Genomic DNA, 27,895 nt, shown 5'->3' on the forward strand with positions numbered 1-27,895 from the left:
AAATTTAATTTAAAATAGCTTGAACTATTTTAGTATCTTAAGACTTCACTAAGACTTTTGTACTAAGACTGTACTAAGACTGTAAAATTGATTGTCTTGGAAGAAGGGAGAGATTAAGTCAGGTGAGATCTATTAATTGAAAGCTGGCAGTTCTCCAGACCTGTTGTTCCTGGCCATGTTGTCTGTGGCATGTGTACTCTGTGATAAGTAATGAAGTGAATTCTTAAGGCCTTAGGCCAAAACAAACAAAAACTACACTTTTTTCCCTCTCTCATTTCTGCCTAGCTCTCAGCCCTATCCCTCTTCAGAACTTAGTCTTTGTGGCTTCTGGCAATTCTTCTACTCCCTACCTCTGCTTGTTAGATTTTCCTTCATCCTAGATCTCTTTTCTCATATTCTTTTTGTAAAATAGATTTTTATTGAAATCTTTTGTTTTTATATCTCCTAAATTTTCCCCTACATCCCTTCCTCTCCTAGAACCCATCACTTACTAATAATATTTTTGGGTTTGGTTTTTGGTTTTTAAATAGAATTCCTCCCACATTCTTTCCGGTTTTGTACTATCACAAATCTGGTTTTCTCCAGATGACACTTTGCAGGTTCTTTCTTCTCCTCCCTCCTTATGGTATCCCAAGAGGGAGAGTTGGCATAAGTCTTGCCCGTAATGCTCTCAAACCCTCATTCTGCCCAGCCCCTCTTCCCCCCAACTGTCCCACCCTGTCGAGTGGATCTTCATGGTGGTTATCTACTGAGCCACAATCACTCACGTGGCCTAGAGTAAATCTTTCTACCTTTCTTGAGTCTCAATTCCCTCATCTTTAAAATAAAGGGGTTGGACTAGATGGCCTCCGAGGTCTCTTCTGGCTCAAAACCTACAATCTTTTTATCACTCTGCCTACAAAAGTGCCTAGGCCTCTACCTTAGCTTTAAGAAAGAGTTCCCTTGATCTTGTCACTCCCTCAAGTTATTTCCCTACAACTCTCCTTCCTTTCACTGCCAAACTCCTAAAAAAGAGTCTTCAACACTGGCTGGCCTCCTCCTCTTCCTCATCACCCACTCACTTTCCAACCCTCTGTAATCTGGCTTCTGACTCAAACAAGCAATTCCTCATACCATCTTCAATTTAGCCTCTCAGAAATCATTATCTTCAAACAAGGCTCAGGTGCCATCTCTGCCATGAAGCTTTCTTTAATCCTCCAAGCTATTGGTGTGCTCTTCCCCCCAAATACCTTGTATTTACTTATCTAAGTAAACTTCATATGTCCCCAGTGGATTTCTTGAGGGAGGGCCTAAGAGAGAGGTAGGCAAGGTGTTATGGATGTTCATTGGATGGATGGGGAGAAATTACTTCTGAATGGGAAGGGAAGGTTAAACTCAAATGTCATTTCCCAACCTTCCACATGTGCATAGTCTCATATGCCTTCAGGTAGGGCTTCAAGGAAGAAATAGAATGTTGAAAGATGGGTAGAATCTCAAAAGGCAGAAATGGGAGTGTTCCAGGTTTACTTAATACCAGGGATAAAGGCAGAGAGGCAAAAGAGTAAAAATTAGAAAAACAGCATGGAGAAGTAGATTGAGTGTGGTCCTGGAGTCAGGAAGATCTGAGTTCAAATCCTGCCTATGTCACTTGCTAGCTGTGTGATCCTGGGTAAATCCCTTAACCTCTCTGAGCTTCATTTTTCTCATCTATAATTATGGGTTGGACTAGATGACTTCTAAGCCAGCTCTAAATCTATGATCCTTTAAAGTTCAGAATGTATTATAGGGACAATGAATAGTCCAGTTTGACTGCAACATTGATTATATAAAGGAGAAAAATGTAAGATAAAACTGGAATAGAATGATACTGTGAATTATAAAAGACATTTGAATGACATTTTTAGGAATATGGACTTTGTTTCATAGCCAATTTATGATTTTCACCATTGGGCCATTTATGATTTTCAACTATTGGAATAACACAACTAGTGCTATTCATTAGGAGGATTAATTTGGCAAATATATGTAGGATTGGCTTGGGAAAAGACTAAAGGGAAGGAGATCAATTAGGAATTTATTATAATAGTCCAAAAGGAGGTAATGGTAAATGGAACTGGGTAGTAATAAAAAAGAGAGGGCAAATTATCTAATGAATGTGGACAAAGAATAGCACTCAGAAGGGTTGCAACTATTAACAACTATATAAAAGATTGATCCAAATCACGAATCATGAGAAACACAAATCAAAACCCTGAAGTTTCATCTTGTACACACCAAGCTGGCAAAGATGACAAGAAACCAATGTTGGAAAGCTATAGAAAAACAGGCTCGCTGGCGCTGGTAGTGGAATTCTGCATTGGTTTAACCACTCTGGAAACCAATTTGGAATTATGCTAAGAAGATGACTAAACTTTCCACAGTTCTTGACCAATAGATCCCACCTAGGTTTCTACTATTAAGGCCTGGCAGCAACTTCTTAGTCTTCTCAGAAATTCTTGTGTCAGTGGTCAAGTGATCTCAAAGACATAAGACTCCCACATGCACCAAAATATTAATTACAGCACTTTTTGTGGTAGCAAAAAACTCAAAACAAAGTGTGTGCTCATGCATGGGGTATTGGCTAAATAAACTGTGATACCTGAATGCAATAAAATATTATTGTGCTGTAAAAAAAATGAATATAAAGAATCTAAGAAACATAAAAAGACCTATGAACTGATGCAGAAAGCAGTATCAGGAAAATAACGTATATGATAACTATAACGATATAAATGGCAAGAATGACAAAGATAACAAAATAAAACAGAATGCTATGTAATGTCCAGGCTTGGCCTGAGAGAAGAGATGAGAAAGTGTACTTTCCTTCTGTACACTCTGGGTCTGATGTTTCTGGAAAATATGGCAACTCAAAAAACAAGTTCAGGGGGCCTCTTAGCACTTCCTGCCAAGGAGAGGGACTGTGGGTATAGAATAGTACATATACTGTAAGTCTCAACTGAGATATTGGATCAGTTTTGCTGAAGTCAGGTTTTTTAAAATGTTTCTTTTTTATTATTTGTACAAAGAAATGATTTGATGGTGAGGGGAGTAGGGAGAGATATATTTGGAAATAAAGGCAATGCAAAATAAAAGCTCAGGAGAGGATATTGAGCTGGATTTGAAGTCAGGAATTCAAGAGCAGCCCCAAATACTTACTAATTGTGTGACCATGGATCACACTTTACCTATACCTCAGGTTCCTCAACTGCAAAATGGGGATAATATAATACCATCTGAAGATAAAATGAGATATTTATAAAGTGCTATATAAATTCTATCTATTATTAAAATCAGCAGCTGTAGAGCCGGAAAAAAAGAAAAGAGGGGGCAGGAGAAAGAGATTTTGGAGACAGAACCAACAGGACTTGGCCACCAACTGGATATTGGAAGAGAAGTCAGGTTCGACAATGACATATTTTGACAGGTAACTAGGAAAACCATAGTTCCTGAGGGATAGAGGAAATAGGACCAAGAAATAGGTTTGGGAGAAAGATGATGAATTTATTCTTGACTTTGTTGAGTCCAAGGTCCTACAAAACATCTAGGTTGGTGATATTAAGTAGCAGACAGTCAGAAATGCTGGGCTGATGCTTGGGAAGGAGATTAGAGCTGGATAAACAGATGAGGAATTATTTTCATAGTGTTGATAGGAATCCATGGAAATAGATGAGACTGACAAGGTTCTTAAACTATGCTAGTAGGAAGAACCTGAAAAGGAGTGCTCAGAAAGAGAAGAAAAGAACCAGGATTTACTATAATATTAAAGAAGCCAAGGAAAGAAAGGGAACCGAAAAGGAAGGGGTGGTCAGCAGTGTCAGACTCTGCAGATGTCACCAGATTTGGCCACTTTCATCAGAGAATCGTTGGGGGAGGAACTAGATTGCAAAATTTGGAAGAGCAAATAGGTAGTAAGTGGGAGTAATTAGTACAGACTAATTTTTTAAAAAGTAAAAATAAAAAAGGGAGGGGGGAAATAATTAGACATGTAGGGTTTTTGTTTTTTAGGACAGGGGATATTTTATCCCCAGCCCTTAGGACAGTGTTTATGCACTGGTAAATGCTTAATAAATGCTTGTTGATGATTATAATGATAAGCATGTCTGTAGGTATAGGAGAAGGAATGAGGGAAGAGGGAGAAATTTAAGTTGCAAAGGGAACACAATAATAAATGACTGTTTCTTTTTTCTTCAGAGATTTGCAAATTTTCCCTTCCTCTTTTCCCCAGCGTCCAGAGCCCCATTTATTTAGCCCTGTGATACTCATCAATGAATCAAGAAAGACATGTGGACTGTCTGCATAATCAATCATGCTAAGTACATTGTGTCCTGAAGGTCTCCTCGTGTTTGCAAAACCCAGACCAAGAAAAACTGCCCCTTGAGCCAAGAGATTTTATTTGCTAACGAGGAGAAACAGAGCCAGATTGTTCTGAACACTGTTCCAATTCTACAGCTTTAAATCTAAATGTATGTTTAAAGGGGGAAAAGTCAAGGATGTTATAACATTTTGCATGTTTTCATTCTAATTCTATGATACCCATGTTTTGTATTCTAAGACATTTTGCCCCACAAGCATCCCTGCGATTTCATAGGAATGTGCTTGTCTTAATCAGTTCTTATTGTCAAGATTCCTGATTCAGGGCAGTGTCAGTTCTGCATCAAGATGTATGCTTGAAGATGGGGTTGGCCTTGTTCAGTACAAGCTTCATCGCTAGTCATTCATTCAATCCCCTAAACCACTTCTAGTTCGAACTGACCTCTTGATCTGGATTAAGTGGTCAGACCTCACTAATTCTCTCACTTGTAATTGATTCTGTGTCTGTCTCTGAGGACTAGCCTAGCCAGATTAGGCAAAGCTTATCAAGTCCCAGAATGATTTCTCTGTCAGTGAGCTCACAGCCCACTTGCTAAATTGCATAGAAAGGTTGCTGTTAGAGCCCTAACTAGGAACTTTCTGTACCTTGGGCAAGCAGGCTAAAGGATGTCACCTGAGATGTGGACACTAACAATGAGGAACACCATGAGGTTTTTGAGCTTCTGAAGGACTGAGGAATGTTGGGACAAGGGTGGGGTGCAGGTAAGGATGAGGGCTAGCACTCCCCTCCTAGGCTAGGTTGAGTCTCAGCAGGGAACAGTTCATCTGAACACAGTCACTAGGAAGGGGTGGGGGAGCACACCCCCAGAGAGTGTTCTTTTGTACCCTCTAAATTTGGGGCCTTTCAGGAGAAGCTCCAGTTACCTGTCCTAGTTACCACTCTAGTTAGCAGAGGGAATACCCACATTGCCAAAGTCACAGATCCTTGAAATACTAATGAACCAATAAACTGCCCAATCTGGTCAGCTCTTCCTCTGAAATATCTATCATAGGAGGGGTATGGTTTCAGAAAAACCTGGGAAGACTTACATGAGCTGATGCAAAGTGAAGTGAGCAGAACCAAAGGAACATTGTGCATAGTAACAGCAGTGCTGTAATGATGATCGACTGTGAAAGACTTAGCTACTCTAATCAATACAATGACCCCAAACAATTCTGAAGGACCCACAGAACACTGATTGTACAGACTGAAGTGCAGATTGAAGCATACTTTTTTCACTTACTTTATTTTTCTTTCTTTTCATTTTTGCAACATAGCTAATATGTAAATATGTTTTGCATGACTTCATATGTATTACTGATATATTGCTTGCCTTCTCAATGGAGAGGGGAGGGGCTGAAAGGAGAGAGAGAACTTGGAACTCAGCATTTTAAAAAAGGTTAAAATAAAGCATAATTATATTTTAAAATGTCTATTATATGCATGTTCCTTTTCCTTCCAATTCTATTACTGGAAAAGGTAGAGTTTTCTTTTGGGGGTGTTTTGGGGGGAGAGGGAGGAGTTTAGCTAAATATAGCTACATTGGCTTCCTTTCTTTGTTCCTCACACATAGCATCCCACCTCCTGTATCCCTAGCCCCATCCCCTGCCTTTGCCCTGATTGTCCCCCATGTCTGATATGCACTCCTCATCTCCATTTCATACAATACCTCTCTTCCAACAACGCAAAACTCAAGCACTACCTTCTATACAAAACATTTCCTGATTTTTCCTCTCCTCAAATTCTCAAGTCTCCTTAATTAATAATTATTCTGGATATCTATTTCTATTTGTACATGTTGCATTCCCCAATAGAATGTGAACTCCTTGAGCATGGAGATAATTTTTTAAAGTTGTATCCTCATCAGAATAGTAAAGTGCCTGACATTTAATAAGTGTTTAGTGATTGCTGATTCATTGAAAAAGTAACAAAATAGAAGGTAATGGGTTGCTTACTTACATCTTCTGGACTTCTTCCTACTCTTAAGTTGATCATGCACTGTGGAAGATGATACTGGAAGGCTGGAGACAGGAATAAGGAGTCAGTCATAAGCCCTATGTAGCATCAGCTGGTCTAGCTGCTGCATTAAAGTGTGGATAACACTGATTCAGAAGTTGTTAACCTGGGGTCCAGAGATCCCCAAGGGGTTTGTGAAGATATTTCAAAGGGTCCATGAACTTGGATAGGAAAAAATACTTACTTTTTCATAAAAATACATTTTAATAAATATATAAATTTAAATGGACAGTTTTTTAAAACATTACATTATTTCATTATTAATATTAAATAGCACCATTTTATTTTAAAATAAATTTTAATAAAATAATTAAAGTTATGAATTTAAATAACATTTAAATGTTTATCAAGTTATTATTTGATCATTTAGATTTTAATAATTATAAATTTGAAAAATGTTATTTTAATAAAATATACATATATCAAAATTTTTATTTTCACTGAACTAAGTAAAATTTAGCATTTACTTCAATTATTTAAAAATCTTTTTCTGAGGTTTTACCCAACCGTGAAAGAAGTCCATGACACAAAAAAGGTTAAGAACCCCTGCTGTAAAATGACTTTTAGTTCCATAGATGTGGTGTCATGGAAGCGAATGGAAATAAAGGTGGGGAGATGCAATAAGTAAAGTGAAAAAAATAAGGCATGATTTCATGAGTTCGCTTATCTGTAATCCTTTTTGATGAATAACACTTAGATGGGATAGGAAATGTCAACACTGGTAAAGACAGAAGAGCAATCCTCTAGCTTTGGAAGGGGCCTCAGGGGTGTAAAGACAGTGAAAAGAGTAGACAGTAATCTTCATATAAAAAGCATTTTAGATATAGGCCCTAGCTTAGTGTTTTGCAAAGTCATATTCACACACATACCTGTTGGATGAAGAAGAAAAAAAATGTTAAAACTATATTTTCCTAATATTTTCCTATTGAATCTTCCATCTATTTTACTCTTCATTGCCCTGTAGGCATATGGATCTGGAGGGCACACCTTCCACCTCCTCTAATAGGGCCCAAAACAACCTTCCTAAGGCACAGCCCTAACCATATCACTGCCTGGCTTAGACACCTTCACTGATTCCCTATTGCCTTATTTCACACTTCTCCCCTTCCTGGACCCTTATGCTACAGCCAAACTGGACTACTAGCTATTCTCTGGCCTCAGTATGGCTTCTCTTGCCCATTCACCAGCACCTACAGACACTGCCCTCATGTCTGGAATTTACTCCATCTATCTCTTTCAAAGTCCCACCCCACCCCCATGATTAATGACCCTCCCTCCTTCAAATTACCTGGCAGCATGGAGTAATGGATGGAGACCCCCAAAGCTAGGAAGGTCTGGGCTCAATTCCTATTTGTGACATACTGGGAAATGAGATCCTGGACAAATCACTTAGCCTTGAAATGCTCTAGGTAGCTCTCAGAGACTATAAATCGCAGAGGTGGTACTGATCTCCATTGGTAGAGGGAGTTTCCTCATGTGGAACTTCCCTATAATCAGTGAACTCACTAATACAGTCTCTCTCTCTCTCTCTCTCTCTCTCTCTCTCTCTCTCTCTCCCTCTCTCTCTCCCCCTCTCTCTCTCTCCTACTTATCTGTGTACATACAGTACTTTCTCATTAGAAAGTAAGGTCTTTGAAGACAGAATCTGTTTTTCTTTCTCTCTCTTACTTCCTTCCTTTCTTTCTTGTCCTGCACATGGCTAAGGAGTAGTATTGATAAAGCCAAATTGGCCTTGGAATCTTGAAGACCTGGGGTCAAATCTCACCTGTGTGATTCTGGGGAAGTCAGCCTCCGGGCTTTGACATCTTCATCTATGAAATGGAGATGGTACTATTTCATAATGTTAGTGTGGGGATCAAGTAAGGTAATATATGCAAAAGTCCTTTAAAATGCCACATAAATGTGAGCTAGTGAGCAGTTAGATGAGATCAAGAAAGCATTTATCAAGCCCTTGCTCTGCTGAGCATCGAGCTAAAGAAATGAGCTGAAAAGGATTGTACTTCTGGGCTCCCATGGGCATGACAGCAGCTTAAGAACTAGGGAAGAAACTTCGGAGATCTGGAGTCGATAGAAGCGGGTTTGAACTTGGCTCTACACGTTTGGAGTGTGACTTTGAGCAAGGCACTTTACCTCTTGGGCCTCTGTTTCATCGTTTGTAAAATGAAGAGTAGAGGCATTATATGAAAATTCTAGCAGGGGGCAGGCACAGGAGTAAATGTCAGTAAGCATTAACAAATGCTTAATAATGAGGGCTAGCATTTATTTATATGGCACTAAAAAGGCTTGCAAAAAAAAAGCATCATCTTCCTAGAGCCACACAACCCTGGGAGGCAGGTGCTATTACTTTCCCCCTTTTAAAGATGACGTAAATAAGGTAGAGAGAGGTTAAGTGACTCGTCCGGGGTCACACACCTGTCAGTGTCCAAGGCTGCATTTGAACTTGGGTCCTCCGGACTGCAGGTCCAAGGCTCGGCCCCTGGGTGCTCCACCTAGCGGCTTATCATTTGAGTCACAGATTCCAGCTCTAAACGTACAGACCGAGTCTCTTACTGCCCTGGGAGAAGCCAAGTGTGATGGAACCAATCAGAAGCCATAAGTAAATGTTACGCTACCACTGGAGAGCAGAGGCTTCCTCCATCTCGCCCTTCGAAGCGCGCTGGCTCTGTGCGCTCTAGTCAGAGTCCGCCACAATTGCTCGGCGCGTGCGCAGCATCGGTTTCCGGCCCTCTCGCGGGCACCAGGGTGAGGGAAGGAAAGAATACGTCATCGCGCTGGGACGCGATTGGCCCAGCCAGTGAGCTCTATGGCGTGCGGGTAACCCGCTGATTCCGCCGAGCTCGGCGCAATGGCTCTGGACTCCGGGCTCCCCGTGGCCGATCCGCTTCTGAAGCTGCTACCGCCGGACTCCAGGGACCGCGGGACGCAGCGCTGCCGCCTGGGCCCTTCTGCCCTCCGCGCCCTGAGGGTGCGCTTGGGCGCTACACTTGTAGTCATCCTGCCGGACGGCGGCTCCTGCATCTGCACCGCTTGGCCGCGGCGCGACTTGTCCGACGGCTTCGTGCAGCTTGACCCGGGGTGCGCGAGCCCCGGCGCAGCCACGGAGCCGTGGGGTCCAGGCCGGAGCATCCGCTTGAGCAGCCTCCGTGCGGTGCCCTGCCCGCCTCTACGGAGCGTCACCGTGTGGCCCGTGCTGCGAGAGCCGCCGGCTGCGGACGGGGCCTCGGTTCTGGAGGCGGCGCAGGAGCTGCTGCGGAACCGGCCCGTCGGGGTGTGCTCAGTGCTGACGGCTCCTCCGGGCTCCGCCGGCCCGGTGGCCGCCGTGCACGTGCTCGGAGGCGACCCCAGTCCAGAGCCCGCTGGGCTAGTCACGCCACGCACCCGCGTCGAGCTGAGGGAGCCCTCGGTGCCCCCGGCCCCGGAGCCACCCGCGGAGGCGACCCTGGGCGGGCTGGGGGAGGCGGCCTCCGCGCTGCGGGAGCTCCTGCGCCTGCCGCACCTGCACGCCCGCGCCTTGGCGGGGCTCGGCGTTTCTGTTCCCCGCGGGCTCCTGCTCGTCGGGCCGCCCGGCGTGGGCAAGACGCAGCTGGTGAGAGCCGTGGCCCGGGAGGCGCGTGCCCGGCTGCTGGCTGTGAGCGGCCCGGAGCTGCAGGGTGCGCGGCCCGGCGAGACCGAGGAGAACGTGCGCCGGGTGTTCGCTCGGGCCCGGGAGCTGGCACGGCGAGGGCCCGCCCTCCTCTTCATCGACGAGCTGGACGCGCTGTGTCCCCGGCGGGGCGGCTCGCGCGGAGCCCCCGAGAGCAGAGCCGTGGCCCAGGTGCTCACCCTGATGGACGGCGTGGGCAGCGAGCGTCGCGTCCTCCTGGTGGCCGCCACCAACCGGCCCGACGCCTTGGACCCGGCGCTGCGCAGGCCTGGCCGTCTGGACCGCGAGGTGAGAGCTCCGAGGGAGGGCGTGCAGGCTTGGCTTCGAGGCTGTGCCACCCGGGACGCCTCACCCGACCTCTCTGTGCACCGAGCATCTCTAAGGCGCTAAGTTACGGAGCAGGTGCCAGCCTGCCCTGGGAAAGGGAGAATCCTCACCCGGGGGTGCCGTATGCCAAAGAAATCATAGGCACACTCACATTCACACACACTGAAGTTCACACTTTTAAGGTATTTGATAAGTGCCTGACCTGGTGAAGAAGACGAGGTCAAAGGTGGCCTAGGACACTTTTAATAATAATAGTTAACATTTATGTAGTGCTCAATATGTGCCGGACAGTGTGCTGATCACTTTACAATTATTAGCCCGTTGGATCCTCACAACTCTGGGAGGTAGGTGCTGTATCTTGCAGAGGAGGAAACTGAGGCAACAGGAGGTTAAGAGTACACAGCTGTTAAGTGTCTAGGGTATGATTTGAACTCGTCTTCCCAAATGTAGCCGCTCTGCCACCTAGCTACCTAATTTTAGCTGAATGAGCCTGGGCAAGTCACTTAACCCCTCTCAGCCTGTTTCTTCATTTGTAAAATAGGGATCTCTCTCTCTCAAGGCTGTTGTAGGACTCAAGTGAGATATTGTAAATTCCTTTGCAAACCTTCAAGTGGTAGTCATCATTATTGTCATCATAATTTTGCAAATTGGGTTCAGCTGTTAACATCTCCGGTTTTTGCAGATGAAAAATTAGAAGCTAAGTAGTTTCCTCAAGGATCAGTAGTAGTGAATGAGTGTCTGAGGCTGAATTGGAACCCTGGTCTTTCTGACAACAGCTTTTAAACCTCCTGCTAGGATGAGTCCTTCCTGGCCCTGAGGGTGTAATCTCCCATTTCGATCCATTTATGAAGGACTGGTACAAAAAAATTTTACCCTTAGGTATTTAATCTGCAATTCCTCTCTAATTTCGTTTTGGAGACTAGGTACTGAGAGATTAAATGTAATGGTTCACCTTAAGCTAGGACTGCATACCACTTTTTCTCAAAACTGGCCACTAAGGCAGGTAATGTAAGTATTACCCTCTTTTTAAGATGAAGAAATGGAGGTTCGCATCACATGTAGTAAGTGGCAGAATCAGAACTAAAGGCCAAGTTTTCTGACACTGGATCCTGTGTTTTTTTGACTGCTAATAGATATTAAATGCTCATTTCCCTCATGGAGGTTGAATGGTCCTCTAAAGTTGTGATATACATGTCCCCGCACAGGCTCATATCAGCGTAAAGCTGTCTCCTTCATTTCCCAGCTGTTCATTCCTCATTAATATCAGTTTACTGAAAATTAGATTGACGCATGCAACACTGCTTTTTAAAATCGTTTTTCCATATTTTCCTTTTGAATGTTTTAGGTGGTGCTTCCCGCAGTGTCTAAAGATATACACTATGGACATGTGATGTTTTGATTTGTGTGTCATCACATGGAAGGAGGGAGGGATTTCTAAAACTGGATTCCCTCAGAATGCAGGTTACCCTACACAACTTTTGGTTTGCCATCCTATGGGGAAACTTTTAGAACTGTTGCAACTAAAATCTTTGTTACAGGAGATGGTACGCTGAGCCAGTGAGGACAGAAATTTAAGCGACAAAAATAGCAACAAAAATTTATTTTAAGAAAAAAAACTTACTATCTGGACTTTCAGCAAAATTGGGCCTTTGTATTTAGCATTAGTACTAAATTAAATATTTTGCTAGAGTTGTAAAGGACCTTTAAAGAACATTTAGCTGAACAACAAAAAAATCTGAGTCCGGTTTCTACCACCATACTACCTAGAATTTATGGTTCAGTCCTTTTCAGTAGTGTCCAACTCTTTTGTGACCCCCTTTGGGATTTTCTTGGCAAAGATACTGGAGTGGTTTGCCATGTCTTCATTTTACAGATGAGGAAACTGAGGCAGAACAGGGTGACACAGCTAGTCTGTCTGAGGCCAGATTTGAACTCAGGAAGATGAGTGTTCCTGTCTTCAGGCCTGGCACTCTATCCACTCATTTGTAAAATTTTCAGCTAATGGTCTTCTGGTAGGAACTGTCCAATTCTTTTTTTTTTTTGAACTGTCCGATTTTTTTTACATTCTTTGTAGTGGCTGCTAAAATTCCTGTTGACTTGAACCGCCAAAAAAAAAATGAGGAAAATAGAAAAGCTATAACTTCAAAAAACTACGTGTAGATTTCAGTTTTTGAGGGTTTGTTTTACTTTAGATCATCATCGGGACACCCACCCTGAAGCAAAGGAAAGATATTCTGCAAGTGATAACTTCCAAGATGCCTGTCTCCAGTAATGTGGATCTGCTTCACTTGGCAGAAATGACAACTGGCTACGTCGGAGCTGATCTGGCAGCCCTGTGCAGAGAGGCTGCCATGCAGGCCGTGCGTCACTCTGGTAAGGTATGAAGTTACTGGAGTGATGGAGCCTTTTATTCTGTAGATTTTAGTTATTCAGCAAGCACTTACTAGACACCTGCTGTGTGCTAGGAACTGGGGCAAAAACAGTCCCTACTCTCTTTGTTTGTTTTGTTTTTTTAGCAGTCCCTACTCTCATGGCACTTATAATCTAATGGGGGAGAAAACATGCAGAGAGCCATGTACAAACAAGATATATTTGGGATAAATTGGAAATAATCAATGGAAGGAAAGTTCTAGCATACAGGGCAGTCAGGAAAGACCTCTTGTAGAAGTGAGGATTGAAGAATCTTGTAGAAGGTGGGACTTTGACTGGGATTTGAAAGAAGCCAGAAGTGGAGAGAATTCCAAGCATTAGTGTGGGGAGGGATACGGCTAGTGAAAATAGCTAGAATCAGGAAACAGGAAATGTAGTATTTTGTGCATAGAATAGCCAAAAAAAAGAAGAAGAAAAAGAAAACCAGTGTCACAAAATCACTGAGGGAAAGGAGAGCGTAGGGTGGATAAAGTGTAAGAAAACTAGAAATGATAGGAGGAAACTTCGCTGGTTATGAATGCTAGAGGCTTTTATATTTGACCCTGGAGGCAACAGGGAGCATTGTCAGATCTCCTGAGCTTTAGGAAGCTCGGTTTGACAACCGAGTGAAGAGTGGATTGGAGGGGAGAGAGTCTTAAGGCAGGAAGCCCAACAAGCAGGCTATTGCAGTAGTCCAAGCCTGAGTGATGAGGGCATGGACCAAGGTGGTGACTGTCATAGGAGAGAAGGGAGTGGATATGAGATGCTCTGAAGGAGCCAACTGATTGGGGGGTGGGGAGAGAGAATTCTTTAAGATAACTTTGAAGGTCTTTATTTTAATACTAGTTAATCAGCAAGCATTTAAAAAAAAAATACTGTGAGGTGCTGTGCTCATCATACAGAGAAAGGCAAAAACATGGTTCCTCCCCTCACAGAATTCACATTCTAAAGAGAGACAACATGCAAACAACTGTGACTATATAAGATTTATACAGAGTAAATGGGAGATAAAAGCTATGTTAGAGTGTTTAGAGTAAACTTCACCTTTGTGTGAAAGTAATGTCTTTTCAACAGTGCCACACATTTTCCCATAATTGAATTGGATGGAGAGGAAGCATGATTCAGTTCTGCTTGGAGGTGGGTGGGTTGAATGTGTCAAAATTCTAAAATTTTTTGGTAGCCATTCTAAAGTCTAACAGCTAGGCAGGCAGGGCTTCACATTTTAAAAATTTCCATCATTCCTGTATTTTCTTTCTCACTTTCTGTAAAACATTTTCCAGCTAGTTTGGGTTTTCCTCAGAGCTGAAACCAAAACCTGACCTAAATTTTGGACCTGTATAACAGATGGTCACATCACTGAATTGAAACTTGGTCCACTTGGTGCTGAAAGGGGTGGTTGTAGGAGAGGAGAGGTACCAGAGATATTTATGACTAGGCCCAGGGAAGGAGAATGGGAACCTGGGCTTGACATTTGCTTTCTTCTTCCCTTCGAGCTAAAATACCCCTCCTCTCCAAACTTGTCTAACTGCCCTCTCTCAAATAGAATACAAGCTCCTTGAGAACAAAAATCTTTGCCTTTTTTTTTTTAAATCCCCAGTGCCTAGCTAGCACATAGTGCATAAAAATGCCTTTTCATTCATTTATTCATGTTGAGTTTTAGCCTCTAGGTCACAACCAGTGTGACTCACCCTCAGTCATTTTGCTAGTCCCTCCTTTTACCATCTCCATTGGTGTAGTGTTCGTTTCTGTTTCTAGCAGTTTTTGAGTGCCTTCCAGAAAAGGTTCCTTTTTCTTTAATAAAACAATTTCTAGATTAGGGGTGCCTAGTGGTTAAAGTGTTTTTCTTGGAGTCAGGAAGAACAAAATTCAAATCCTGCCTTAGACATTTAGATGATCCTGGGCAAGTCACTTAAACTCATTCAGCCTCCTTTTCTCCATCTATGAAATGGGGGTGATAATAACACCTATTTCCCAGAGTTATTTTAAGTGTTAGATGAGACATGTCGAGCCCTTTGCAAACAGCTGTATAAGTGCTAGCTATTATTAGAGGAGTAATAATAGAATGAAATATCAGTGGAACAAAAAGAAGCCTGGGGAACCTATCAGCTTCTCCCCAGGGAGACTTTCCCTTATTCCATTTGTGACTGCTATTCGCTGATTAGTTTCTAGAGTAGCTATCTGTTGTGGGGCTAAGGAAAATACAGAAGGGCCTGACCCAGAGTAGCAGCACAGTAGAAGCCCACCAGTCATCTAGAATTAAAATTAATAACTATAATAGCCTCTGGCATCCCACTTGTTAATACCATAAGTGTGGGAGAAGATTTGTTTCTTCTGGGCTATTTGAAGCAAGTGGCTTATGAGAACCTGGCTAAGGTTCCAGCACTTTCTAGTAGATTGTGTTTTAAGGGCTGGTCAGAGAAGGTTGAGCTGGTCCAGTCATGGGTGATCAGGAAAAAGTGGTCTCACCACACCAAGGAGAGAGCTAGCAGAGGCCCCTCTCTTCTCCTCGCTCCCTCCTTTCTGTAGCACATTGCCTTCACCCCTGTGCAAGGTCTATTTTCTTGTCCCCAGGATACTGGATGATAGAAGGAGGAGGGCGTTTAAAGATGTGAACACAAAGACTTGTTACAGTGCCTAGTTTCTGGCCAGGTACACCAAGAAAGAGGAGCCTTTTCCTGTCCCTTTAGTGATGGCATTGGTGCTCTCAAGTTGGTTATCTACAGTGGTTTGAGTTCTTGTCTTACACTCTTCCATGCCCTGGTAGTATGTTTGTGCTTAGCTAGGTAAAGGGGATCAATAATTATAATGACTCACATTTGTATGACGCTTTAAGATTTACCAAGTAGTTGGTCAACTGGCTGAGTTGGTGCCCTGTTTGGGAAAATATTTGAATTGTCCCAGGTTAGAGGCTTTGAAATAAAAATCTTAGCTTGGCTAAGATCTGCCCACTTTTGTTTTCTTCTTTAATATTCCTCTTTCAAATATCTCTCTTTTCCAAATACTTGATCGAATTTGAGTCAGACACTTGTTGTTGCTGTAGGGAGGCAGTGGAAATTGAAATAGGCTTTCTCCAGGTGGCTTAGAGGTTGAAACTTGAAGGGAACTGCCTCCCTTCCCTCCCTCTCCCCTCCTCTTTTAAACTATTCATAAAGCTTCTGGTGGTGGATCCCACCATCTTTCCCTGTACCTGAGTCTTTATTTCCTGGAGAGAAATGTCCCCAGTATTAAGCCTGTCATTAAATACTTCTGATGTTTATTTAAAAATGAAGACTTGAACTGTTATCTCTAGTGTGCTATGTGAGTTTATGTCTCTGCATATCTTGCACTTGGAATATGGAATATAGTTGAAAGAACACTGGACCCCAGAGTCAGCTGACCTGGGTGCTGGTCCCAGCCCTACCCCATCAAGCTGTGTGGCTTTGGGCAAGGGATTTCACCCCTCTGGACTCAGCTTCCTGACCAGTAAAATGAATTGACTAGATGGTCTCAAAGGTTCCCTCTAACTCCAAAAGAAATTGTGGTCTTTCACTTTGTACTGTTTTTCTCTAGTATGAATTGTTATAAAATGGAAATAGTACTTCACCCTAAATTGTGAAAAGTATTCTATCTACTTGTGTAATTCACACATTTCCATACCCTGGTCTTTTAACTCAAAAAGTGAAGGGGGAGGGATTGAGTTGAGTCTCAGTTGAGTCTTGATCTGTTGTGAATAAAGAGGAGAAACAAAGCATTCAAAGAACTTTCAGTGGACATTTCATGTATGAAGGTCTAGGAATTTGTAAGGAACAGAGCAAGCACAATCAATTGTCATATTTAAGTAGAATTTCCTGTCCTTAAAGTTTCAGGTTGAGAACTTAAGCATCTTTTTGGTCCAGGGAAAGGAGGATTGAGCAGCTACCCCTGTGTCACTTCATGAGGTTGGTAATGGATTGGGAGCTTAAATAAATGCCTTATTAATGGCAACTACCACAGTTCATTGCTGATCAGACTCAGGAAACAGCACAGGTGGAGGGAAGGCAAGTTGTCAAGGACCTAAAAGCGTCCGTGTCATCATGCAACTGGATGCTATTTGTTGCCTTATTAGTTTGCCCTTTGTTTTTAGTGGCACAAATAAAGTATATCTAGCTTTATGTAAAGTGTCTTCCAATGGAAATAGGAAGTCACTGTAGAAATATAGTAGGAATTGCCAGATTATAAAAACTGGCATTTTTTAACATCTCAGGAAGTCTTTGCTGAAAGCCATAGTTTTGTTTTTTGTTTTTTGTTGTTTTTTTTTTTTTAAGTAGAAAAAAAAGGAGGGAAGTAGAAAATTGTTGTGGGTGGCACACTTTTCTTGATTTTCTTAAAAATTGATTAGGGACAAGATAGAAGAGGACAGTGCTTGAATAATTACGGAAATACAAAAATAGTAAATACTAGTATATGATGACCATGACTGCTTCACTAGATGTGACAGGTATATAATAGTTTTCTGTTCAGGGAAGTTTCAGCAGGTACTTTAAAAAGATTGTTTATACTACTAGCCCTAACCCTTGACTTCTGGTTGTGCCTTTCCTGCCACACAGAATCCTGAAAATCCTGTGATTGATGCAGCAGATTTCTTTGAGGCCTTTAAAAAGATTCAGCCTTCTTCCTTCCGAAGTTTCATTGGACTAACAGACATTAAACCTGTTAGCTGGGAACAGATTGGTGGCCTTGAAGATGTGAAGTTAAAATTAAAGCAGGTAAAACACAGAATCATTTTAAGATAGGAAAAACCATTGGTGTTTCATAGTAGAAACAAATTTAAATAGTTCCTAAAAGGGATCATAGATCTTGAGGTGAAAGGGATCTCAGGGACTATGTAGTTCAGCCTCCTCCTTTTACAGTTGAGGAAATTGAGGCCAAGGGAGGTTAAGGTCACACAGTAATTAATAATCATCAAAGGTAGGATTTGAACCCAGACCATGAATGCCCTCCACTGCTCTATCCTAGGCTCACTCCTCTTTTCCTTCTATACTGTCTCACTTGGTCATGTGAGCTCCCATGGCACCAGTTCTATGCATGTGATTCCCAGAGCTCTGTAGCCAGCACTCATTCTCTCCTGAGCTCTGCTGCACATCACCAGCTATTCTTTTGACTATCTCAGACTCCATATGCACAAAACAGAACTCATTATCTTCTTCCAGACCCTCCCTATTTGTATTGAGGGCACCGTCATTCTTCCAGTCACCCAGCCTTTCAATGTCAGTGCCGTCTTGAACTCTCACTCACTCCATAAATCCATCCTGTTGTCAGATCTGGTCAAATCTACCTTCACAACATCTCTGGCACGCGTCCCCTTCTCTCCTTTCACACAGCCATCACCCTTATACGGGCCCTCATCACCTAGTCCTGAAATATGAAATGGCCTGCTCATTGGTCTCCCTGCCTCACACCGCTTCCCAGATGGGTTCATCTTCCACTGCGTTTCCAAAATGATTTTCCTAAAGCAGAGGTTGGGCCATGTTTTGCCCTGCTAAGAAAACCCCATTAGTTCCCTGTTACTACCTCCAAGAACAAACATAAAATGTTCACCCTGGTATTTAAAGCTCTTCACAACCTTTGCAGTCTTAAGTTTTTTTCCCCTAATTTTATTTTCAGTAGTCCTTTTAAGTTTAACTTAACCTCTACACATTCAGAGATCCAGCACCGTTGGCCTACTTATCATTATGGCTCATACATCGTACTCCATTTCCCAGCTCTGCATTTTCAGTGACCGTCCCTTATGCCTGGAAGGCTCTTTCATCACCTTAGACTCCCTAGATTCCCTTTTAAGCCTCCGCTCATATCTCACCTTCTGCAGGAGGCCTTTCTTGTTTTTTTCTTCCTTCTCTATTCCAGTCTCTTTCCTCTGAGATTTCCTTCCATTTACACTTCATATATCAAGTATGTAAACCATAATTTGCTTGCTGTTTCATCCATTAGGTCGTGAGGTCCTCGCAGGCAAGAATAGCATTATTTTACCTTTATACGCCTAGAACTTAGCACAGAGCCTGGCAGTTGGTAGGCACAGAAGCTTGTTGACCGAGACTCTTTCCACTGTACCGTGCTGTCTTCCCTCTTTTTAGATGGGGGCCCCAAATTCATGAGAAATTAGAAACAATGAAATCTTTTCATGCACTAAGGGTTTGGATCCTAACCCCTTTAAATACACATTTGAGTTGTTTTTAAATGTATTAAGTATCTTACTGTTTTATGCTAAACTGCCATGGGGGGTGGTGTATTTGCAGAGTGTTGAATGGCCTTTGAAATTCCCTCGGGAATTTGCTAGGATGGGCCTGAAGCCACCTAAAGGTATCCTTCTTTACGGACCCCCGGGATGTGCTAAAACCACGCTAGTGAGAGCTGTGGCCACAAGCTGTCATTGCTCTTTCGCTTCAGTAAGTGCTGCTGATCTCTTCTCGCCTTTTGTTGGTGATTCAGAAAAAGTCTTGGCTCAGGTATGTTATCTGTGGTTGGGGTTTTTTTCCCCCACAACTTTATACTTTTACCTCATTTTCCCCCTTCATTTCAGGTAACTTTGTAAAATACATTTTAATAGACATAATTATTTTCTTTTGTAATAGGTTTTTCGACAAGCAAGAGCTAATACTCCAGCAATTGTATTTTTGGATGAAATTGATTCAATCTTGGGATCCCGATCCATCAACAAAACTGAAAATGGTATTCAGGAGAGAGTTCTTTCTGTCCTCCTCAACGAATTGGATGGTGTTGGACTCAAGACAATAGAAAGGAGAGGAAATAAATTGAGGTTGCAGGATAACTCTGAGGAGCAGAGAGAAAATGAGGTACAGTGTGTGTGTACACACACATATATAAAACTATACCAAATATTTGTCTGCACTGTAACAAAGCCTTTCCTATGCTGGATTCATCACATAAAAACAGCAAAGTAATTACTGTCCAGTTTGGCCACATAAAATGTGACATGGATTGTAATTCTGCTAGAATGGCAGGGGCAGATTTTATAGCATATTATATTGGTTCAGTCTAATTAGGCCTTTGCCCTTTCTGAAGGTTTAGAAACAGAAAGTACTGTGTGAACACAAGCAGCTGTTAGGAGAGTCAGCACAGGATAGAGGAGAGAGAGGTCTGAAGACCCAGGTTCAGTTTCTTAGTCAAATCACTTACTCTTTGAACTTGTCTTTCTTCATTTGTAAAATGGTGCCTGCTTCTCTGGATTGTTGTGAAGAAAGTGGGTTGTTAATTGTAAGCATAAAGTGCTGTGTCAATGCAAGATATTATTTTTATTATCTAGCTATGAGATACATTCCTGCTGTTTTTAGTTCCCACTCTTTCTTCAGAAAGGAGCCTTTGCCCCAGACTGCTGGGCTGTGGAATTCTAGTTTGTGGTCTTATATCAACAGTTTTGGGTTGCTGCTGCTGTTGTTTTTAAAGAGAAGGAGAGTCCCACAGAATCTTAATTATGGTATCTTAGAGTTTGAAGAAATTTTAGAATAGTAATTTAATGTAACCTTTTTTTTCTAAGAAGTCCTTGATGGATGATCAGCTAGTTTCTGCTTAAAGGCCCCTCCAGTGACTGAGAACTCATTACTTCTCAGAATGACCAGTTCCATTGGGTTGACTCAGTAAAATTTCTGAAATCTCTTTCCTTGTAACTTTCCACCTACTAGGAGGACTGATTCTGCTGTTTGGGGTAGTAGAGACAATCTCTTCTCTTTTCCACAAGGCAGCCCTGCAGTTATTTGACTACAGCTATCATGTGTTTTCATTCTCTTCATGTCTTACCTTTCCAGGATAAATCTTCAACCTTATGTTTCCTTTTGTATTTTATTCTGATTCTTAGCATGTAGTAGGTGCTTAATAAATGCTTACTGGTTGATTATTCCATTATTCTACTTACACTATTCAGTCATTAGTAACATTTTTATTCTCTGTATTCTCCTTTGGTCATTATAGTAGTCCTGTCATGTAGGTAGTGTTATCACTATTTTATAAGTGAGACAACGGAAGTGCAAAGAAGTTACCTGACTTCCCACAGCTAAGATAAAGGAGCAGAGGTGGGATTCAAATCCAGATCTTTGGGCATCCTGTTCATGATCTTGCTTGCATAACCATTGAAATCTTACGTGATGTTTCCAAGTGTAATTTTCCCACTATTTACCTGGTTCTTCCAGGATCCTTCTTTTTCCTAATATAGTACATTTTATATTTGTATGTTTGTGTTTTAAAATTTGGTGACTTTCATCTTTATGCATGTCTTTTCTTTCAGCTAGAGTTTCAAGAGGTTTTTAATCAAAATGTCATGATAATTGCTGCAACAAACCGACCAGATGTATTAGATGATGCCTTATTACGACCTGGAAGACTAGACAAGCTTATTTATATTCCACCTCCAGATCAGAAGGTAGATTATGCCTGTGTCTGCATGTGTGTGTGTGTGTGTGTGTGTGTGTGTGTGTGTGTGTGTGTGTGTATAACAAACTGGATTCCAAATGTTTTTGCCTCTGTGATTGTGTTATGGGGTCTTACTTGACTGAAGACCTGCAGTACCTGTGGCAGATTTCGGGCGGCCACCTGATCTACTGGTTTACATCTTTTCCCCTAGCCTTGTCTCAGGCCACATTTCGTTCTGCCTCTTGGTTTTTCTGTCATTGTTTTGTCAGAGAGATCCAAGCACACATCTAGGGGGATCATCTCCTTCCAGTCTTGCAGCAGCCACTGACTTAGTATTTTGCAGCTAGAATGGGAGAACTATAGAATCAGGGAATGTTGGCACTACCCAGTCCTTGGGGATAATACAGACTCAACTACTTGCTCGTTTTGTAGGTGAAGAAATTAGGGCCTAATTAAGTTTCAGCAATTTGCCCCAAGACAAACTAATCAGTCCTTTGCCCTAGAAATATTCCCTGGTGACAGAGACTTTACTTACTCTGACAATAAATGCTGAAATAGGCAAGAGATTTCTTTTTCTTAGAATAGGCCTTGGTTAGTGAAGGAGGGCTTAAAAAGCAAAGTAAAATTTAAGGGCAAAATCAAACAAGTCAGCAAGCATTAAGTACTTCCTCCGTGTCTGGTGCTGTGTGAGGTGCAAGGGATATAAATACAATAGATGAAACGCCTTACTTGCCCAGAGTTTATACTCTTAAGGGGAAGACAAGTTCACATGAAAGTATTTACAGAATAAATGCAAATTAATTCACTATAAAAGTCACGCAAAGAAACCTGAGGTCTAGAATTTTGAAAGTACAGGAAAAAAATAGGATTGAGGGGGCTATTGCATTTCAAGTTTCCAGCCATGTATAAATTAGAAATCATCGAAATTAGTCAAGTACTGGTTAATAAGTTTAAGAGCAAAGCAGTGGAATAGACGAGATCAGCAACATCCTATCCATCTGTAGCAACAATCTGGCTAGCAGCTACTGTGGCTGTGTAAGACCAACAGCAACCAGCACACAGGAGGCCTCTATCACAGGTTCTTTGATCTGCTTTACTAAGGAAAGCAACGTTAAGGGGTTAACAATCTTACTTTAATCCAACATATAAATATCATTCACTTAGCTCAGGAGGAAAAGCCAGCACCCTGAACTTCAGAGTAAATACAAACACATTACAAACATACACAATATAAACAGATCAAATCACAATTTGTGGTTACTGGGAAAGCCTCAACATCTGGGTTTACAAACTGGGGTGCTCTTTTTAATATCTTGATTTCTCATAAAGTCACCAGCTTCCACTTGCTCCAGTATAATTTTTAAGGTAGTATTTTCTTCAGTGGTCTTTTGGACCTCCTTTTCCATTTGGCTAATTCTGCCTTTCAAGGCATTCTTCTCATTGGCTTTTTGGAGCTCTTTTGCCATTTGAGATAGTTTATTTTTTAAGGTGTTATTTTCTTCAGTATTTTTGGGGGCCTCCTTTAGCAAGTCATTGACTTGTTTTTCATGATTTTCTTGCATCACTCTCATTTCTCTTCCCAATGTTTCCTCTACTTCTCTAACTTGCTTTTCCAGATCCTTTTCGAGCTCTTCCATGGCCTGGGACCAGTTCATGTTTTTCTTGGAGGCTTTTGATGTAGGCTCTTTGACTTTGTTGACTTATTCTGGCTGGTATGTTTTGGTCTTCTTTGTCACCAAAGAAAGATTCCGAAGTCTGAGTCTGAATCTGAGTGCATTTTCGCTGCCTGGCCATGTTCCCAGCCAACTACTTGACCCTTGAGTTTTTCGTCAGGGTATGCCTGCTTGTAGAGAGTACTTTGTCCCAAGCTTGAGGTGATGCGCTGTTGTTTTCAGAGCTATTTCTACACAGCAAGTTCTGCCACACCAGCGCTACTCCTCCCCCAAGAACTGCCAACCCGGACCAGACTCAGATCTTAAGTAGGCTCTGTACTCCTACTCTAATCCTCCACTTAATTCCTCCCACCAGGTGGACCTGGGGCCAAAAGCAACTGCAGCTATAGTTCTGTCCTCAGAACTGCACCACCTCTGCTGCACCCCCCACCCCACCCAGGCGGTGGCCGACCGGAACTCCTTTCACTCTGTCCCAGCAGCTTTTCCCACTAACTTTCTCTGTTGTCTTTGGTGTTTGTGGGTTGAGAAGTCTGGTAACTGCCACAGCTCACTGATTCAGGGTGCTAGGGCTTCTTCCGCCCGGCTTCCAGTCTGGTTGGTCCGGGCGCAGCCCATGCTGGGCTCTGCTCTGCTCCGTTCCCAGCTCTGTGTGATAGACCTCACCCAGCGACCATCCAGGCTGTCCTGGGCTGGAGCCCTGCTTCCCTCTGCTATCACATGGGTTCTGCAGCTCTAGAATTTGTTCAGAGCCATTTTTTATAGGTTTTTGGAGGGACCTGGAGGGGAGCTCATGCAAGTCCCTTCTTCCCAGCTGCCATCTTGGCTCCACCCCCCAGGGGTGCTCTTTTAATAGCTGCCTAGAGTCCCACACCACTCTTCCAGTGACTGAGAGCCCCAAGGGAGAACACCAATCTCTGGGTTTATATATCTTGTTCAGGGTAAAAGGGCATCACAATGTGAGACCATCAAATGAGCAAAAATGAAGAGGCTGAAATAAAGTTGGTGAGGCTGTGAGAAGATAGGACCTCTAATGTGAATTGACCTGGCCATTCTGGAAAATCATTTGGAATTATTTGTAAAAACCCCTAATCTGCTTGTATTCTCTGACCCACCACTGAGCACATACCCCAAAGGGAGGTCAGTAACAGGAAAAAAAGTCTCATATGTCAAAACATTGACAGCAACACTTACTGTGATAGGGGGGAAACCCTCTTAAGTGGATACCTGTTTATCAGAATATGTCTGAGCAAATTGTAATATGAATATAATGGAATATTGTGTTTTAAGAAACGATGCCCTCCCCCCAAAAAAAAGAAATGACAAATGTTGAGGAATTCAAAAAAACAGGATATGAAACATTAACATTGGAATTCATGAGTTCTCCATCAAGGCACTCATAACCAGCTGTGTGATCCTGGCCAAGTCATTTACCATCTGTCAGCCTCGATCACTTCATCTATAAAATGGAGATATTAATGGTGCTTACTTCACAGGTTGTTATAAGAATCAAATGAAATGCATATATGTCAAGCCCTTTGAAAATCTTAATGTGCTGCATAAATGTTACCTAATAAAATTTATTAATATAAACAATAATCTCATTTCTCTGTGCCTATGGTAGAACAATTAAGTATGGTAAATGTTCTTGAAGGAGTATTTTTTTACCTCTACCCTAGGACAGACTTTGTATTTTGAAAATCTGCACTAAAAATACACCTCTGGGTCCTGATGTATCTTTAGAAAACTTAGCAGCAAAAACTGGCTTTTTCTCTGGAGCTGACCTTGGAAATCTCTGCAAGGAAGTAAGTTTTATTTGATAATCAGTGAGTAAACCTGTTATTCAGAATGGTGTGTAATGAGTTGTTCCAAACCATCTATAATAATCCACCCATCTCTAAAGAGCAAAGTCTGATAGTTTGTCCCATATCTTTTTGCTTGATACTTCCGGATAAAGGAACCACCATCTTCCTCAAGCTCACCTTCTTCCTCAAGACATTTTCCCTAATCATAGAAGGGGGTTGGATTGAGGTAGTTGTAGCCCACACAAACCTTGGTGATGGCATCCATCCTTTTAAGGATTGAGAAGGCAAACTGGAACAGCATAAGTTGCCTACAGAAAAAACCCTGCTTAGTCAAGCTTCATCCCCACTGTTACTCTCCTCAGTTGCCATCTACTAGCTAAGTACAGTAATGGAAAAAAGATAGTAACTCCATTTAAATTGAATTCTGACATTTACTTTTCCTACATTATGACATAAAAAAGAATTTTTTAAATGATTTAATTTGTTGAAATAGGAAAGTTAATCTTGTTTTAATGACTATAAATGCCTGCAAGTATTAAATTGAGCCTTATAAAGTTTGGGAGAGAACATCTCACAAAATGTTAGGAAGATGGAATACTCTATTTTTAATATTTAATTTTTTTAAAAAATTGCTGGTCATGTCAAATCATTTTCCTGGTTTATAGTAGCTCTTCACAGCAAACTTAACTTGTATTTTTGTTCTGTTGAGGCCCTATCTTCTCCTAACGTCTGCCTCTGTTCTTCCTGCTTTACTGTTTAATCAAATTTACTGTCAGTTCCTTTTGTATGTTCGCTGCAGACACATTTCGCTGTGTGACTGCAGTGGCATAATAACTCCTGTCTGATTCTCTCATTTGACTCTTCTTACATAGGTAAGATCATTTCTCCTAGTGATCGCTCTCATCCATACACACACTTTTCTCCTACCCCTACGTAGTAAAGGTATAATCTTCCCCAACTCTCCCCTACCCCCCAAAAAGTGAGACCATAACACAGAAGCATCACACACAGGGAATGCAACATATTTATTTATATGCAATTAAGTTTTAAGTGTTTATGGCAGGAATTGTTCTGAGTATATTCGTAACACAAGTAATTTTTTAAGAATTGAAAGTCTGGAATTAGTATAAAAGGAATAAAGGCTTATTGAGTTTTTAGGCTGTTTAAGTAGCTTTTTATAAGTGAGGTCTTCATAGCATTTCATGAATACTGGATTGACTAAAATAACACTTTGCATTCAGATTATTTCTTGTTATAGATAAAAGGTAAAAGTTAACTTTATGGGGTTTTGTTTTTATAGGCTGCTTTGCTGGCTCTAGAAGAAAATGGACTGGAAGCAACCACAGTGAGTCAGGAGCACTTTCTGAAATCACTGAAAACTATAAAACCATCCTTATGCCATCAAGATTTGGCTCTTTGTGAAGGATTTCAAAAACAAGAATTCTCCAGTTTAGAAAATCTTTAGTTTACTTTTATAGTCTTTTCCATGAATAAACTAAAATATGTGGGGTTTTTTCCCCTACATTTCAGAAGGCTTTGTTATGTTTATGGGTTTGGAGAGGATGGGGACTTGGGTCTCAGATCACCAGTTGTGTCTACAGAGGGCTCTTAGTAAAACATAATCTTACTCCAGTGGTTATTTCTCCCTACCCACTACACAAACTGTTGGATTAGGTAATGGTGCCTGGAAAAGACAGTGAGTGGGGCCTAAATTCAAATAACAACTACCTGTGCTGATCTGTGTGGACAAGTCACTAAACATCAGTGGGCCTCATTGTCCTTATCTACAAAATTGAGAGGGTTGGACTGGGTGACCTGAGCTTCCTTTCATTTCCTTCAGACCTGGTGTCCCTGTTGTCATGCTGCTTGACCACGTCAGTCACTTTCTACCAGCAGCTAACCCTAAGTCTCATACTAGCCTATGTTATCCCATTTTGGAGACAGTAGCAACTTCTAGAAGGAGCAAAACTCAGCTACAGCCTTCTGTCCCCAGATTAGGAAGAAAGGGATGACAGCTGGAATTGGATTCAGTGGAAATACTCAGTGGAGTAAATTGGCCAATATACAACCTGTGGTTGCTCTGAGAAGGTTGGACAAGAGTAAATAAAATCTATTGACAGATACAGGTCATAAACATAGGTATTCCTATAGTGTAGCACCTTACTAAATTTTATGGATTAGTTGGACTAGTTCACAGAGCACTACAGCCATATTCATTTTTAACATACCAGCACAAGGACTAAGATATATCTTAGGTTTGTTACATTGACTACTTAGCCCAAGCATTTCCAGTCCCCATTCCCAATATTTCAGTCCGGTTCTCCAAGGCTTTGTTTTAGAGGTCCGGGTGCCTTGTTCAACTGGAGCAGAGAAACACTGGGAGAAAGGGTAATATGGTTTGCCCTCCTTCCCCCCCACCCCCATCAACTCATGTGGCTTCCAGAAGCTGTTAATGTAGGACCCTGAAACCATCTCTTCTTTAGATCTGAAACACCCTGGCTATGCCAACTCCCTATAATCTAGGATGGCAGCTTGCCTCTCCAGGTCTGGGGCTCACTTCATGTCATATCCAGAATCCTGAGCCATGACTTCGATAGTGTCCATGCCCTAAAATGCCACTTGATCAAATGTATTTACCTATCATGTGCCCAGCACTGTACTAAACTCCAAGAATAAATGGGGGGTGGGGGGGTGGAGAGAATACCTTCTATTGAAGAAAGATATATAAATAACTGGGTACGTAGAAGATATATACAGAGTAGATGGAAAACATTAGCATCTAAGGGTATTGGAAAAATATTCCTACACCTCAGCCAGTACGTAATTGAAATGGGTTTTTAGCTAAAATTAATAAAACATGGAAAAGGATTATGAGCAAAGCCTTGAAGGAAAGTAAGGCAGAGAGAAATAGCCAGAGCATCTCATCCACAGGGGACAGCTGATGGAAAAGTACATTTGTGGGAGATGGAGTATTAGGAAATGCAAGTAGGCCAGTGTATCTGGATCAAAGAATTCTAGGAAGGGAGTAAGGTCTAAGAAGACTGGAAAGGTAGAAAGGGACCAGGTTATAAGGAGCTTTAATGTCAAACAAACAACTATATTTGATCTTAGAGATGAGACACTGATGCCTAGTTTAGTAAGGAGAGTTAAAATCACCTGGATAGGAAAATGGAGAATAGATTAGAGAGGAGAGAGAATTGAGACAGACTGATTAGAAAGCTGTAGCAGCAGTCCAGGTGATGAGAGCCTGAGCTGGGGGGGTGGCTGTGTATAGGAA

At 41.9% G+C, this 27,895-nt stretch overlaps 1 protein-coding gene across 4 annotated transcripts; it reads left to right on the plus strand.

Moving 5' to 3' along the window:
* The first annotated feature begins 9,230 nt into the window (after positions 1-9,230).
* SPATA5L1 (spermatogenesis associated 5 like 1) lies at positions 9,231-26,150 on the plus strand. Of its 4 annotated transcripts, none has more exons than XM_036735979.1 (9): positions 9,231-10,316; positions 12,548-12,733; positions 17,330-17,488; positions 19,016-19,225; positions 19,352-19,580; positions 20,802-20,806; positions 21,019-21,153; positions 24,493-24,618; positions 25,919-26,150. In XM_036735979.1, the coding sequence occupies exons 1-9, from the start codon at positions 9,231-9,233 to the stop codon at positions 26,081-26,083; spliced, it is 2,301 nt and encodes a 766-aa protein (XP_036591874.1). In that variant the 3' UTR covers positions 26,084-26,150. The 4 variants fall into 4 exon arrangements, with proteins under 4 accessions (XP_036591874.1, XP_036591875.1, XP_036591872.1 ...); XM_036735980.1 differs by lacking the exon at positions 20,802-20,806 and adding an exon at positions 20,750-20,768 and having other exon boundaries at positions 19,352-19,536; positions 21,034-21,153; XM_036735977.1 differs by lacking the exon at positions 20,802-20,806 and having other exon boundaries at positions 19,352-19,573.
* The last annotated feature ends 1,745 nt before the right edge of the window (positions 26,151-27,895 follow it).

This window comes from Trichosurus vulpecula, chromosome 8, assembly GCF_011100635.1.
Source record: "Trichosurus vulpecula isolate mTriVul1 chromosome 8, mTriVul1.pri, whole genome shotgun sequence".
In the NCBI taxonomy this organism is placed as follows: Eukaryota; Metazoa; Chordata; class Mammalia; order Diprotodontia; family Phalangeridae; genus Trichosurus; species Trichosurus vulpecula.

Bases quoted from the DNA above. Each gene is read 5' to 3' on its own strand.
- SPATA5L1 (XM_036735979.1), top strand. From the start codon at position 9,231: ATGGCTCTGGACTCCGGGCTCCCCGTGGCCGATCCGCTTCTGAAGCTG. The intron at 10,317-12,547 runs GTGAGAGCTCCG...GTTTTACTTTAG, and splicing joins CTGGCCGTCTGGACCGCGAG to ATCATCATCGGGACACCCAC. The intron at 21,154-24,492 runs GTAGATTATGCC...CCTCTACCCTAG, and splicing joins TTCCACCTCCAGATCAGAAG to GACAGACTTTGTATTTTGAA.